Source organism: Papio anubis, chromosome 4 (assembly GCF_008728515.1).
Source record: "Papio anubis isolate 15944 chromosome 4, Panubis1.0, whole genome shotgun sequence".
NCBI classification, from domain to species: domain Eukaryota; kingdom Metazoa; phylum Chordata; class Mammalia; order Primates; family Cercopithecidae; genus Papio; species Papio anubis.
In genome coordinates this window covers 156,339,907-156,353,572 of record NC_044979.1, presented here as the reverse complement: position 1 = coordinate 156,353,572, position 13,666 = coordinate 156,339,907, and the positions used below count along the sequence as shown (strand labels likewise).

The window sequence follows — 13,666 nt, the reverse complement described above, 5'->3', positions numbered from 1 at the left end:
AATATAAAATAATTTTGAAATGACAGTAAAAACTCAATAAGGTAATAAAAATTGTCATAAATGATCACTATCAGGGAAGGTGAAAAGGGACACCCAGGTAATTTCAAAGGTACACCTAGGTCAGATGGTGCTTAAATTGAATGTTTAAAGACAGAGAGAGAAACAAAACAGACAAAAGCACTGGTTTTGCATTTGTGTGTGTGTGTGTGTGTGTGTGTGTATGATAATAACTTTAAACATCTCAGTGCTTAAAAACATGTTTTATTCTGTACTCATGTTATGTTGCCTGCACTGGCAGATCATCTGTGACTCTGCTCCTCCCGTCTCCATCAAGGTGCCCAGAATGAAGGGAAGTCCCTATTTGGGTCATGCTATTTTCATGGCAGAAGGAAAAAACAAGAGAATTAAGAGAAAATATGTGATGTTTTCTTGTAGTTTGATTTCAGTCATGGTGTGTATTTTGCTTGCTTCTATGCCATTGGCTAGAGCAAGTCACATGATCAACTGGGTGACAAGGCATAATCCTTCCATTGGAGGCGCCATACTCCCCACATCAAAGGCACTGATGTATAACCTTCTTCAACGAAGGGGAAGAATATTTGTGAAAAACAATACCCAGGCATTCAAAAATACATTAAGAAAGTCATAGAGGGAGGTAAGAAAAAAATAAAATAAGTAATAAGATCCTAAACATTTATTATTGTTGGTACTACAAAGGAAGCCAGCAAGGATATCTTTCAACTAATTATTGAAGCAAAAGAGTATGAATTGGTGTGATAGAAATGTGATGGAAAAGTTTGCAAAGAACAAAACATAGAATGAAGGGCAGGTCCTCCTACAAAGGCCAAGATTTGACAAGGAAACGTTGCATATGGAAAAACGATTGACTGGGGCATTTGGGTGGGACTTTGGTATACTTGAGGTGGAAGAAGATGAATGAAAGAGGACCAGAATAAATGTCAAATTGGTAAAGATAAAAATTAGTAGCAATTAAGTGAGAGGACTGGGAATGTAAATTGAGAGGAAGAGAATACAGCAGTAGTCAGAGTCTGTAATTAAAGATCAAATAATATGAATAAAAGTAGTGCTTTTATTTTATTGGTATTATTTTTTGCAGCCTCAAAATTTTCACTGAAACATCGTTAAGGAGTTTTATAAAGAGGCATAATAAGGGAAAACTTTAAAAAAAAACTCAAGATTTAAAAGGAGCCAGTAAGCAGGGTGAAAGTCAATAAGACTGAAGTAAAATGATTTTTCTGGCTTAAGTTAAGGCAAAATGTGAGAGAAAAGCACAGTTGTCTGATAGCATTAGTCAATGCATTCTCTCGGCAGTGTCCAACTGCATCCTCCAGAACAAAAATCAATTGATACCTGATTTTATGAACACTTATTTAAAATAAAAGAGATACCAGGACTTTTAAGCTATTAGAGTTTGTGATCCTAAAGGGAAAAAATGAGACTCATCATCAATGTCCAAGCAAAGAAAGTCACATTAGAATCTATGGTTGATTCTGTTAGAGGAAAGTGGGAGACAGAGAAGAAGAATTTGCTTTTGGGAGGGTCAAACTACACAGACAAAACAGGAATTATTTGCATGATTGATCAGAATGGCACATAAAAACATATTCCTATATTTGTCTCCTTATAAATCCTGAAATAAATAAGTATAGAAATATAAAAACAAATATTCCAGTTTAAATGCAGACCATGATGGACATGAAGATTGACACTTTATTAAAAGAATATTCATACCTGAATAATGATTCCTTTAAAATGAATGTAATCATAAGTACACAAACACAGATATTCTAGTAGGAAAATAGATTACAACATGCTATAAATATATTAAAGAAAATATTAGGTTGGTGCAAAAATAAGTACGGTTTCTGCCATTAAAAGTAATGATAAACACCGCAAGTACTTTTGCACCAACCACATATTAAAGTAGAAACTACAATAGCAGAATGAATAACAAAGGGTTACTATGCCTACTGTATAAATTTCATTTTAATATCAAACTTGAATTAATTTTAGTGTAATTGTATGTATATATAATAACTATAATAGGAAATACTTATATACTGCTTCCTATACACTTACCAATTTTAAAGAATTTTACATATATTAATTTTTATTATAATTCCCTTTTTCATAAGTACACACTTAACACAAAGACTGCTCATGATAAAATACACTTATATATTTCACCATAAATCTTTTTGGATACAAAGTATGGTAGACAATTTGATAATTAACAAACGAAATAGCCACTATATACCACCCTTGTTTATTGTATATAATAAAGAGAAAAAAAGAGTTACATATAGATCTAGATGAAGGTATAGATACAGACACCTCCCTATTTAAACCTATCCTTTATGCACTGAAATCTTCCTCTTGCACTGAAGGTTAACTACTCCTCTCATTATGGCACCCTTAATAAACAATATCAGACTCTGTACTTCTAAAAAGGCCATTCAAAAATGCTAGATCTCCTCTAAAGACCCAGTTTCCCTGTGACTGACATCTAATAGCAGAATTCTTAGGGAAGGGGTGGATCATAATGGGTTTTTTATGCCATGAAAAGTCATTTTGATTTTGTCTTGACAGTAGTGAGAAGCAATGAAGAATTATGACAGTTGAAAGTCTTGGTGGAGAGAAAGGTGGAATTGTGAGATTAAGTGCAGAGAAAACAAGTTGTATGAATTCAAGAAAAAAAAAATTAGATCAGCACTCTCATGGAAAACAAGATGATAGAGAAAATAGAGTATGTTTAAGAGATGTTAAAATATACAATGGATATGTCTTGATAACAGATTAGATTGACAAAATGGAGATGACATGGTTCAACAAAATCTCTGTGTCTTCAACAAAATCTCATCCCATGTTGTATTAATAATTCCCAGGTATCCAAGGGAGGGAACTGGTGGGAGGTGACTGGATCGTGGAGGCAGTTTTCCCCAAGCTGTTCTTGTGACAGTGAGGGAGTTCTCATGGGAGCTGCTGGCTTTAAGTGTGGCATTTCCTTACTCTTTCTCACACACTCTTGCCTGCTGTCATGTAAGAGGTGCCTTTGCTTCTCCTCTGCCTTCCGCCATGATTGTAAGTGTCTTGAGGCCTCCCCAGTCATTTGGAACAGTGAGTCAATTAAATCTCCTTTCTTTATAAATTACTCAGTCTCGAGTATTCTTTATAGCAGTGTGAAAATGGGCTAGTACAGGAGACATCCAAGATAACTGTCTAACATATTTTCCAGCTGCATAGAATGTCATGTTAACACAGGCAAGAACTATATAGGAGAAGCAACTTTCGAGCAAGAGATTTCATAAAACCAGTCAATAATATCCATTAATACTTGTAAATAAAACCTTAAAAATTTAATTTTTAAATTTGAGAAAAATGTAAATAGTGTAAAACACGTAAATTTAAGCAACAAAAAATTCATGTAATTTAAAAGTGACATTTAGTATGATACTGTACTATGTTTATTTGATATTCTTTCAACAACTACAATTCCAGCAAAAGGCAATTACTCACATATGGCCTATTTGAAAAGGGTTATGAGAATGACAATGTAAAATAAGTCATGGATCCTGCCTTGAGGCTGTAATACAATGTTACAGATGCCATAATAAAGATGGAAAGATTGCTTCCTGGTATAGGAGAGGTTTATTAGATAAAACTTGTATTTTGAGTTCACATGGTTGCCATTTAGTAAAAAGCATTGCTAAAATGAAACCATAAAACATGTACAAATTATTTACTGCTTACCATTAACAATAACAATGATATCACGGAAGTCAATTTCTCCCCTGGCCTCCACTCTTCCTTCACATCTGTATATACCTTCATCGCTTTTATTGATGTTGAGAATCTGCAGGTTATTGTTTGCTAACATAGCGAACCGATCTGGAAAGAAAGCAAAGGGGAGAAAATGATATCGGTAATTGAAGGCTAAGTTCAGAGTGCTCTAAATTGTTAATAGTTAAAATATGGCACTGTCTGACACTATCAAGCTTTTCATCAGCAAATTCAAATTTGAAAGTAAAATGTAATTTCATGACTTCAATGTTTCTACTCTACACTGCTTTGTTACACCTTTTTTTTTTTTTCCTAAAAAAAAAAATAAAATACATTCGAGACTTTATATCCACATAAAATGGTCAGGCTATTATTTCCCGTTGGTACCTTGGATGCAGAAATGATACACAAAAGAACAATGCAGAGAGATTAGGTATCACAGATATGCAAACTTCTGACTGCAAATATGTGGCAACATGGGTTGAAAAGGGCTAGAAAATTTATTCAACATCCTTCTTTATACAATAATTAAAAATTTTGCGTCTCTGTTGAGGCAACTAAATGATATAATAATATTCGAGTCATATAAAGGACACAAAATGATTATATCTCAAATTTATTTAAGGGTTATTTTGGCTAACAAGATAATCTGTAAAGGAGCAAATCGATTATATTTTGTTATTTTATTTCAAGATTCCATTTGTGTGTGTGTGTATGCGCACATGCATATATATATAAATAAGCTGGTATACAGCCTGCATTCACGGATCGTGTAAAGTAATCCGCTACAGTAATCTGTGACGCCTAAGCAGCATCTCAGCCTGGCATTATTTTTTGTGTCTGCCCTGATTTTATAAGCATCACAATCTTGCTGCCATGCTAAAACCTTCTCTCACCTTATCATTCAAAGAATGCTTTTACATATAGTCCAATTTTGAAACTCTTTGTATGGGCAATATCTTAAATTTCCTTAATTAACACATCCATAGATCTCATTGACTATTATCTGTTTGCTGGATACTGTATATAAGACACTTTGATGAATAAGAAACACACCGCTTCTATCCCTTTGGCTTTTTGATCAGGTGGAAAGCTGATATTTTAAGGTACCCAGCCTTTAACATATCTACAGTCGATTGTTTACTCTTTGGGCCAGTTCCAATGTTTACTGCTTTTATCCCTCTCTATTGGCTTGATAATGAGGTTGGGAAAACCACTGAAGCCACGTGTGAAAAAGGCAGAGTCTCCATCAGCCTGATCAAGGAAGGGATATGGTAGGATCCTTCCTCTACCTCTGCCACCAATTGGACTTTGCATGAGCCATAAACTGCTAGGGGAGTCAGCCATAAACTGCTAGGGTAGTAGGCCACTCTGATTTGGGGCTGAATTTGTCATAGTAGTTCCTTACTGAGAGGGGAGAAGTTTGGCCTAGAAATAACAAATAGAAGAGCCATCAGGACATAGATACTCATTAAACTGACAAGCATATGGTTGCTTTTTGTTTAAGAGATAACTAATCAGGGGTGGAAATGCACAGATTCAGAGGCTCCCCCAAAGTGAAAATAGTGATTCTAATGCGATGGCCACACGACTTGCAGCCCATGAGGTGTAAACTTTTCCATAATGTTCACTTTTTCCTTAGGTTGAACCTAAGAAGAGAGACAAAAAATGTTTGTTCAGATTCTTTCCCCTGGTAAATTAAAGCATAAACATGAAATGCCCTCATCGAAAGAAAGACCGGGGAGAAAGAAAACCAATCCACCAATCCACAAGAAATGTTAGAAGATAACTCATAAGTGGTCCTGAAATAACTCAAAACTCCTGAAATGTCATAAAGTTTCAAAGTCAATTAAAAATCCTCTCTTCAAGTGTGTGGCCAGAAATTTAGAAGAGAGGAAATTATAAATAAATAAAATGTAAAATGAAGAGGAACATTATCATACTTAGATCATTGTATTACTGCATTTTCTAACTTGCTAAAATACCTATCATCCTTCACCTATAATGATTTTTACTGATATTTAATGTGAATTAGGAAAAATATGAATAATGAGAAATATTGTTTTAATCAGAAAGGTAGTGCTTTACATTTAGGAGCAATAATTAGAATCACATAATACATATTTTATGGGAATATACCAGTATTTTTTTCATTGAAAAATTTGAATTCGCAATGGCCATTTTAATGCATTATTTCTACTGAATGAAAACTTAAAACTTTAGGAAAACATTAATTACCTGCTAAATCGAAATACATACTATATATATGTTTATATATGTAAAATATTTTCCACACAGAAAACTATGTGAAAATTGCATGTCAGATTCCAAATGTGTTTGTGAGGCCCATGAATTCGATATTGTTAGTAAACTATCATCAAAACAAAGCCCATAATAGGTGTTTCCAGAAAACATTTGAAGAAAGCATAGCTTTAGTCAGTCACAAATAACTATTTTATTTGAAATTTTATTTTAGATTGTTTTTCTCAGTTATACAGAAACCCAATTTTCATTATCAAAGTAAGAAAATAAGTGTAATCAGATAATAACCAATAAAGTGTCTGCTTTGTTTCCTTAACTTAGTTATTTCTCTCTCTTTTTTTTTTTTTTTGAGACAGAGTCTTGCTTTGTTGCCCAGGCTGGAGTGCAGTGGCATGATCTCGGCTCACTGCAAGCTCCACGTCCCGGGTTCACGCCATTCTCCTGCCTCAGCCTCCCAAGTAGCTGGGACTACAGGCGCCGGCCACCACACCCAGCTAATTTTTTTTTTTTTTTGTATTTTTGGTAGAGATGGGGTTTCACCATGTTAGCCAGGATGGTCTCGATCTCCTGACCTCATGATCCACCCTCGGCCTCCCAGAGTGCTGGGATTACAGGTGTGAGCCACCACACCTGTAATAACTTAGTTATTTCTAAGTCCTGTTTTTTCCTCATTAGCTGCCCACTCAATGATTTGTCTCATCTATCCACATGGTTTCAATCACCATCTGTATCTTAAGGACTCACCATTTTTCTTCAGATCAGATCATTCCTGTGAGTTCTGTAGCATTTTTAACAGTCTACTAGATATACATACTTAGGAGGAATTTAAGTACCTCGATATCAGTATATCTAAAATTTAGCTCAGTATCTCCACCTGAAATTTATCATCTGGCATTTGACAGTTCTGTCTTCACATGCCTTTACATGGAACTAGTTGCCAAAGGAATATTCCGTAAGTGATGGAACTCCGGGGAAGGCAAATGCCACGAGTCATTCTTGATATCTTCATCTCTCTGAGTCTGAACACCCAATCAGACTCCATGTCTCATCACTTCTCTGTTCATCCTTATTTAAGTCTTCTTCTCCCTCAGCAATATTTCATTATGACCTGAACTATTCTCAGTCTCAGGAGTTTTGCCTTGTCTCCCATCTAATTTGTTCTCTTCACTGACATACAAATATTCTTCTCAACTGCATATTAGGTTATGTCACTGCATTGATTAAATCCCTTTAATGATGCCCCCTTTGAATAAATTACAAACTCTGTAGCAGATATCAAGGCTGTGTTGACTTGGTTTGACCTCCTTCTTCAGCTTCCTTTCTTATTAGTCCTTTATTGAAAAATCTTAGCTAGATTTACTCATTTGTATAAGTATTTAAGTTGCACTTATTAATAAGTTCTAGTAATAATAAACTTATTCCAGTTTCAGAAATATGCTTTTATACTGCCTTTCACCTCTGCGCCATTGCACATGGTCTTCTCTCTTCCCGAAAATTCCGCACTGATGTTTGCCTGGCTAATATGTGTCTCTATATATAAAGGTAACTTTTTCCTCCTGACAGGCATCTTTGATACTCTCTCTTATCCCAAGTAGTTTACATTTATTTTATCATCCTTTATTACCACAATTTCGTTATCATAGACTTAATGTATCTTGTTCTCACACTGATTTACCTATTTATTTTTCCCTCTAGATGGTTAGTATTTTGAAGGCAGTGAACTTATCTTGCTTACCATGAATCATAAACATCTGGTGCACTACAGAATAGATCCTATGTATTCAATAATTGTTGAATTAATATTTTATACTAGAAGTAGGTTATATAAAAATTGTATTGAACAAGGTAATTTTAATGTTTTTTAATGCAGAAGGAGTATATCAATTAGGTGTTGACCAAAGCATTTACAAAATTTAAGAGAGAATTTCCAAACAGGCCAAGGTTGAACTGTTATCAGCAAATAGCATATCCTTCCATCAGGATGACACTAAAAGTCAGGATATTCAACTTGTGTAATAAAATGTCATCTTTACTCCCACAATGCTTGGCTCCTTTAGAATATGAATCTCCTTTCTATGAGCAACATGGAAAATCTCCACTGCTTTTCGGCAGGAAATTTAATTCTGAATATCTGCCACACAGCTACAATCAAAAGCATAGCTAATAAGATGAGCATTTCCAAGCTTTCATTGTTTCCTCTGGAATATCTATATTTTACTTTTGAATCAGATTACAGCAAAAAAAAAGATATCTGGGTCCGTGGCATTATTCTAAATCCTCATACATAATTGTAATCTTGATCTTATTTCATTAGCTTTAATAAAGCGACTATATGAGGTATAAGCAGTGAATAATACTATTTCATATGAATCCATTATAAATGTACAAATTGTTCAATAATGAGTTATGTGATAAGTTTCTACACTATTACAAGGTTAGAGAAGTATGTTGTTCCTGATAATTTACTTGAATACTTTAAATTCTATAGTTAAAAATACTATTTTATTTATTTTATTATTATTTTTCACCTGCCACACAACTTAGTGTTATGTTTCATGTTAAACTATACCCATTTCTTCTACATTGGATTTTCTGGTTCTAGATATAACCTAAATGCATGTAATTTTAGCAAAACCGATTCTAAGATTTAAAAACTCATAGAGAAGGAATGAGAGTGATGTATGTCATTTATTAAGAATCTAACATATAGCCAAATTATTTTATTCATTCACTTAACAAATGAAGTATAGCTGGCTCCCCTATCTATGGATTCCACATATGTGGATTCAAACAACTGCTGATAAAAAATATATTTTTTTAAACTGCATCTTTATCGAACATGTACAGGCTATTCCTTGTCATTATTTCCCAAATAATACTGTATAGCAACCATGGACATAGTCTTTATGTTTTATCTGATATTACGAATAATCCAGATATAATTTTGAATATATGGTAGGATATACACAGGTTATATCAAATACTATCCTTTTTTATATAAGAGACTTTGGCATCGGCTTATTTTGGTATCTGTGGGAGGTCCTGGAACAAATCACCCATAGATGTCAAGAAACAACTTTATGTCGAATGTCTCATTTATGACACAAAGCCATTATTTTAAATGAAGGCAATCATCTATGTTTAACAGATAATGAGTCTGATTTAGGCACAGAACATTTAGAAAAGATGTTCAAAGCTTCAGGGTCAAGGAAAGGAGGAAAGCCGAAATGGAAATTTGGCTGTACGTCATTTAGTCCTGGGATGCTGGAGAAATATGTATGAGTTGCAGCATGGAAATATCACTTCTCCATCACCACTTCCTGTTGTCATCAGTCTTTGCTTTGAGGCTTTGCTCTACATGCCTTTTAAAAATAAAATTTACTTCAAAATATTCTATTAATAAAGGTTTACAATAAACCTACAGATTGTAAGATTAGACAATCTGAAAATATTTAGACATTGTCATTCCACCATTACAAAATCACTGCTTTTTCTTTATTATTGAGGGGAAAAGAGCTAAAAATACATCAAAACCATTTACTCATATGACTTGTTAATACACTCTACAGAGCTATGCTGAAACAAGAGGAAATAAAGTGTTATTTCTCATTAATGTATTATAATGGAAACTGACAAGCATTGAATATGCTAAGCTCAGAAATATTCTTTCAAAATTAAAAAAATGACTATTGAACATGATTATCATACATTCTCCCCACATATTCAAAAATAGATATTATTTTCTATCTCTCCTTTATGCTGTAGAACCTTCATACCTTGGACACAAATCAGAATCATCGAAGATGGAAAATACTTTAAAAGATTCAATTATTTTGTACCTCTCTGCAATGCAGGTGCATTGAAAAATATTCTAAATTGAAAATGCTCCCTATGCACATGGTAAAGGAACATAATGTAAGCAAATTATACATTTGATTTCAGATGTCATATTATTCTGAAATTTTAGCTCAGTCTAAATCGAAATCATGAGGACAATCTGAATGAATGTACATTTCTATTATCTATATGGATCTTCCCATAATATTTAGAACAGGTAAGTATCCTTGAAAGTACAGCCCCAGAATAATAAACATGATTCACATCGATATTAAGTTTACATATAGTGATCCCATAGAATCATGTATAAATTATATGGAATTTGAATACAGCAGGATGTACTCCTTCATGTACTTAGTACTGCTTATAATATATAAATCTTTCCCTGACACTAGAGCAAAGATCAGAAAACCTTTTCTGTAAACCTCCAGATACTAATGATTGTATATTTGTTTAGGCTGAATCAACCGTGCCACAGCTTCTCAACTCTGCCTCCAAAGCTGCCACAGACAGTATGTGGTGAATGGGCATAACTGTGTTCTGATTACAACGGAGGGGTAAAGGGCAGTGAATTTGCCCTGAGACCCCTAGATTGCAAAATCCTAATGTAGAGCTTACAGGTTCTCAAAATAGTTGTTGAATATTTGGGGTCAAAAATTCCACTTTCTACAATTAGACACACAGATTCAGATTTTTAAAAACTGCAATAGTATTAGAACATATAACTTAGGGAGTTACCAAAATACTAACTGTCGGAAATAGCGGTGACTTCCTCATTATGATACAACCAGCTGACAGCAGGCGCAGGTGAACTGCTAACTCGGCAAACCACTTCTGCATCTTCTCCTTGTTTGAATTCTTGTGGAGATACCACTTCTCTGAAAGTGAGTTTTTCTGTATCAACAAAGTAAAACAAATCACAAATCACAAAAGTATCATTGCTTCTTTCTCCCAATAACATAATCCAGACTCCATTGATACTATAATAAAATAATTAGGAAAACCTAGATACTTTAAAATCTTAAACTAGATAGTCTACTTCTTCTCCCTAATACCTTCCTATCTCACTGAGAATAAAATCCAAAGATCTTTCAGTGCGATATGAGGTTCTATATAAACTGGAGTCTATCTCCTCAACTCCAATCCCAATTTCTCCTCTCTCTTCCATGTCACTCTGCTCCAGGAAAACTGTCTTCTTGGAGGTTCCTTGAACATTCCAGGTTTGTTCTCACCACAGGGCATTTGCACCCCCTTCAATTCATTCCGATTCTTATCCAACCTGCCTATATAAAATAGCAATATTCCTTTCCATTTCAAGGTTCCTTACCTTTCCACTCCACGTAATTCATTTTCCATAGAATTCCACAGCATGTTTAGCTAGCATCTGTGTATTTGTTTCAGCTTATTTATTGTCTGTCTCTGGCTGGGACTCAGAATTATAGTGTATACACACCCAGTAAGTGTCTTGAATGAATGAATGAATGAATGAATGAATGAATGAATGAGTGAACATGGATATTTATGCTTGATGAGAAATTCTCATAGAAGTAATGAATTGTTCTTGCAAAAATTTGTTGTTTACCTTCACAAATGAAATGTCAGGATTCTTCTTTTGCATCATTTAAAATAATAAAAGTATTTCCAAACACTATATCTATAAAATGGCCATTTCAATTTAATTATTTGCTATTGCGAAATAGATACTCCGGGGGATTACATAAATTAGGACAATATCATTTCTTCAGAAGCTTAGAATCAAATGGGAGGGAAAAATTCCAAACCAGGAAACACAAGAGCAACAATGTGCCCACAAATTGCCCTGGTCATCAAACAGGAAGTCCTACTGTAGGAATGTTCTGACTTTGTTTTTCATATCCTATTTCTAGAATAATAAACAAAACACAAAGCTACAGATATGAGACGATTTAAGGGCTTGCATTCCAAATATATATATATATATAATTTATCATTGGTAGAAATGCTAACTACCTATTAATTGTTAGACATTGTTGTAAGTACTTTATGCAATATAATTTAAGGTAGTACTCAAACTCCACATATCACACAGGTACCATTATTATCCTCATTTTATATATGAGGAAACTAAAGACAGAGAGGTTACATGATTTGCTCAAGGTCACAAAAGTAATTGGAATATCTTGCTTTAAAATACAGGAGTCAACAGATTTCAATGTTGCTAAACAGGTTAATGATTCCTAAATATGAGAAAGAGAAAGGAACATAGGAAGAAATCTATCCCAGTACCTACAAAGAAGTGCAAATGTGGAAAACTTTGCTCATAAAAACACTTAGTGGTAAAGAATCCTGGCTTAATATTATTGGCTACTAGATTAGTTTCAACTTTCTGACTACTCCTGTTCACTCACCCTTCCCCAGATTCTCATTCTACAATGGTCAGGGCTGTCACACATTTTCATTTATTCTAATCATGACCTTCTATTTTACAGTGAAAAAAAAACACTGAATAAATATCATACCACTAAATAAACCACTAGTATCTATATACCCAGTAAATTCTTAATGGCTTGAGAAAATGAAAAGATTTTTATTAATATTATTAATATAATTGATGCCATATATATGTTTATAACCACTTATTATCTGTTATCGATTGTATTCTAAGATACAGTCTGGTAAAGCATAAATAAATGATATTTATTTTTAAAGCATGTAGTTCTTAATAAGTGTTAAGTTTTATTATCAAACATTTTATTTTGTTTCAATTATTTATAAGCAACTGAAATTTAATAAACTAAAACATAAAAACACATGACTTACGGTAAATTTCCAAAACTACTGTAGCTTCTTGTGTCTGTCCTTTGGCATCTGTTGCTTGACAACGATATATCCCTGCATCTTCTATATTTGCATTGTAGATGGTTAACCGTGACCTAACACCTTCCTTTTGCACTACTATCCTTTGTGTTGAAATTATCTTCTCTCCTTGAGGATTATACCAATCTATACTTTCAGGTTCACCAATCGCTGCAAAGAGCCATGGAAAACAAAGGTTTGAAAATACGTTGCAAATGTTTGTTTGAGCATTGGCATTTACTATTATGTAATAATATTAACAATTTAGAAAAAATTTATGTAAGAGACTGGAAATCTGAGAAGCTTACGAAACTGAAAGTAAATGCAAACGTTAGTGCAAATGTTCATCTTTGTTTAACCAACATGGAGGATTCACGCTTGAGTAAGCAATACCTAAAACTTTCACAGCAAACTTCTCGTGTAGTATTTAAGCTATGATTGTTGAAATTTTCCCTTAGTAATCAATGGATTATTACATTTAAGTTCTGAAACTTCCTTGACCACCAAGCCAGGCATAAAACCCACTTAAAGATAGTATCTGAACAGAACCACAATTATTAATACGATTTCATTTGCTCAATTGTCTTTGCTAGGGTCAGGAGATAGCACTTAAAACTCTGATAATGTCGAGCTTAAAAAAATGTAAATCTTTCACAAAACAAACTTTGGCCTTTGATAATACTAAATTTGAAATTAATTTCCCTAGTTGCTAAACTTGAATAGATAAAGCCAATGACCATTTTTATAATGATGTCCTAATCTCTTTTCCCAAGAGAAATAAGTAGTTTCATTATTTTACTCTAAAACTGTTAACTACTTTATCGTATGATAATTACAATGCATCAAAATGATACTTACACTTCTAGGTAATTATAACCAAATCATTACAGGGTAAACATTTATTTAAGTTTTCCAATTCAGAATCTAGGTT

The 13,666-nt window shown here is 33.6% G+C and overlaps 1 protein-coding gene across 5 annotated transcripts in view; it reads right to left on the bottom strand.

Moving 5' to 3' along the window:
* NCAM2 (neural cell adhesion molecule 2) overlaps nucleotides 1-13,666 on the bottom strand; it is a 549,007-nt gene that overhangs the window by 241,827 nt on the left and 293,514 nt on the right. For all 5 annotated transcript variants that reach the window (XM_017956502.3, XM_009202420.4, XM_009202421.4 and 2 more), the window contains exons 3-5: nucleotides 12,700-12,906; nucleotides 10,651-10,794; nucleotides 3,772-3,909 (exon numbers count right to left, since the gene is read on the bottom strand). In XM_017956502.3, coding sequence (XP_017811991.1) covers nucleotides 3,772-3,909; nucleotides 10,651-10,794; nucleotides 12,700-12,906 — 489 coding nt within the window. The remainder of the gene's footprint in view (nucleotides 1-3,771; nucleotides 3,910-10,650; nucleotides 10,795-12,699; nucleotides 12,907-13,666) is intronic.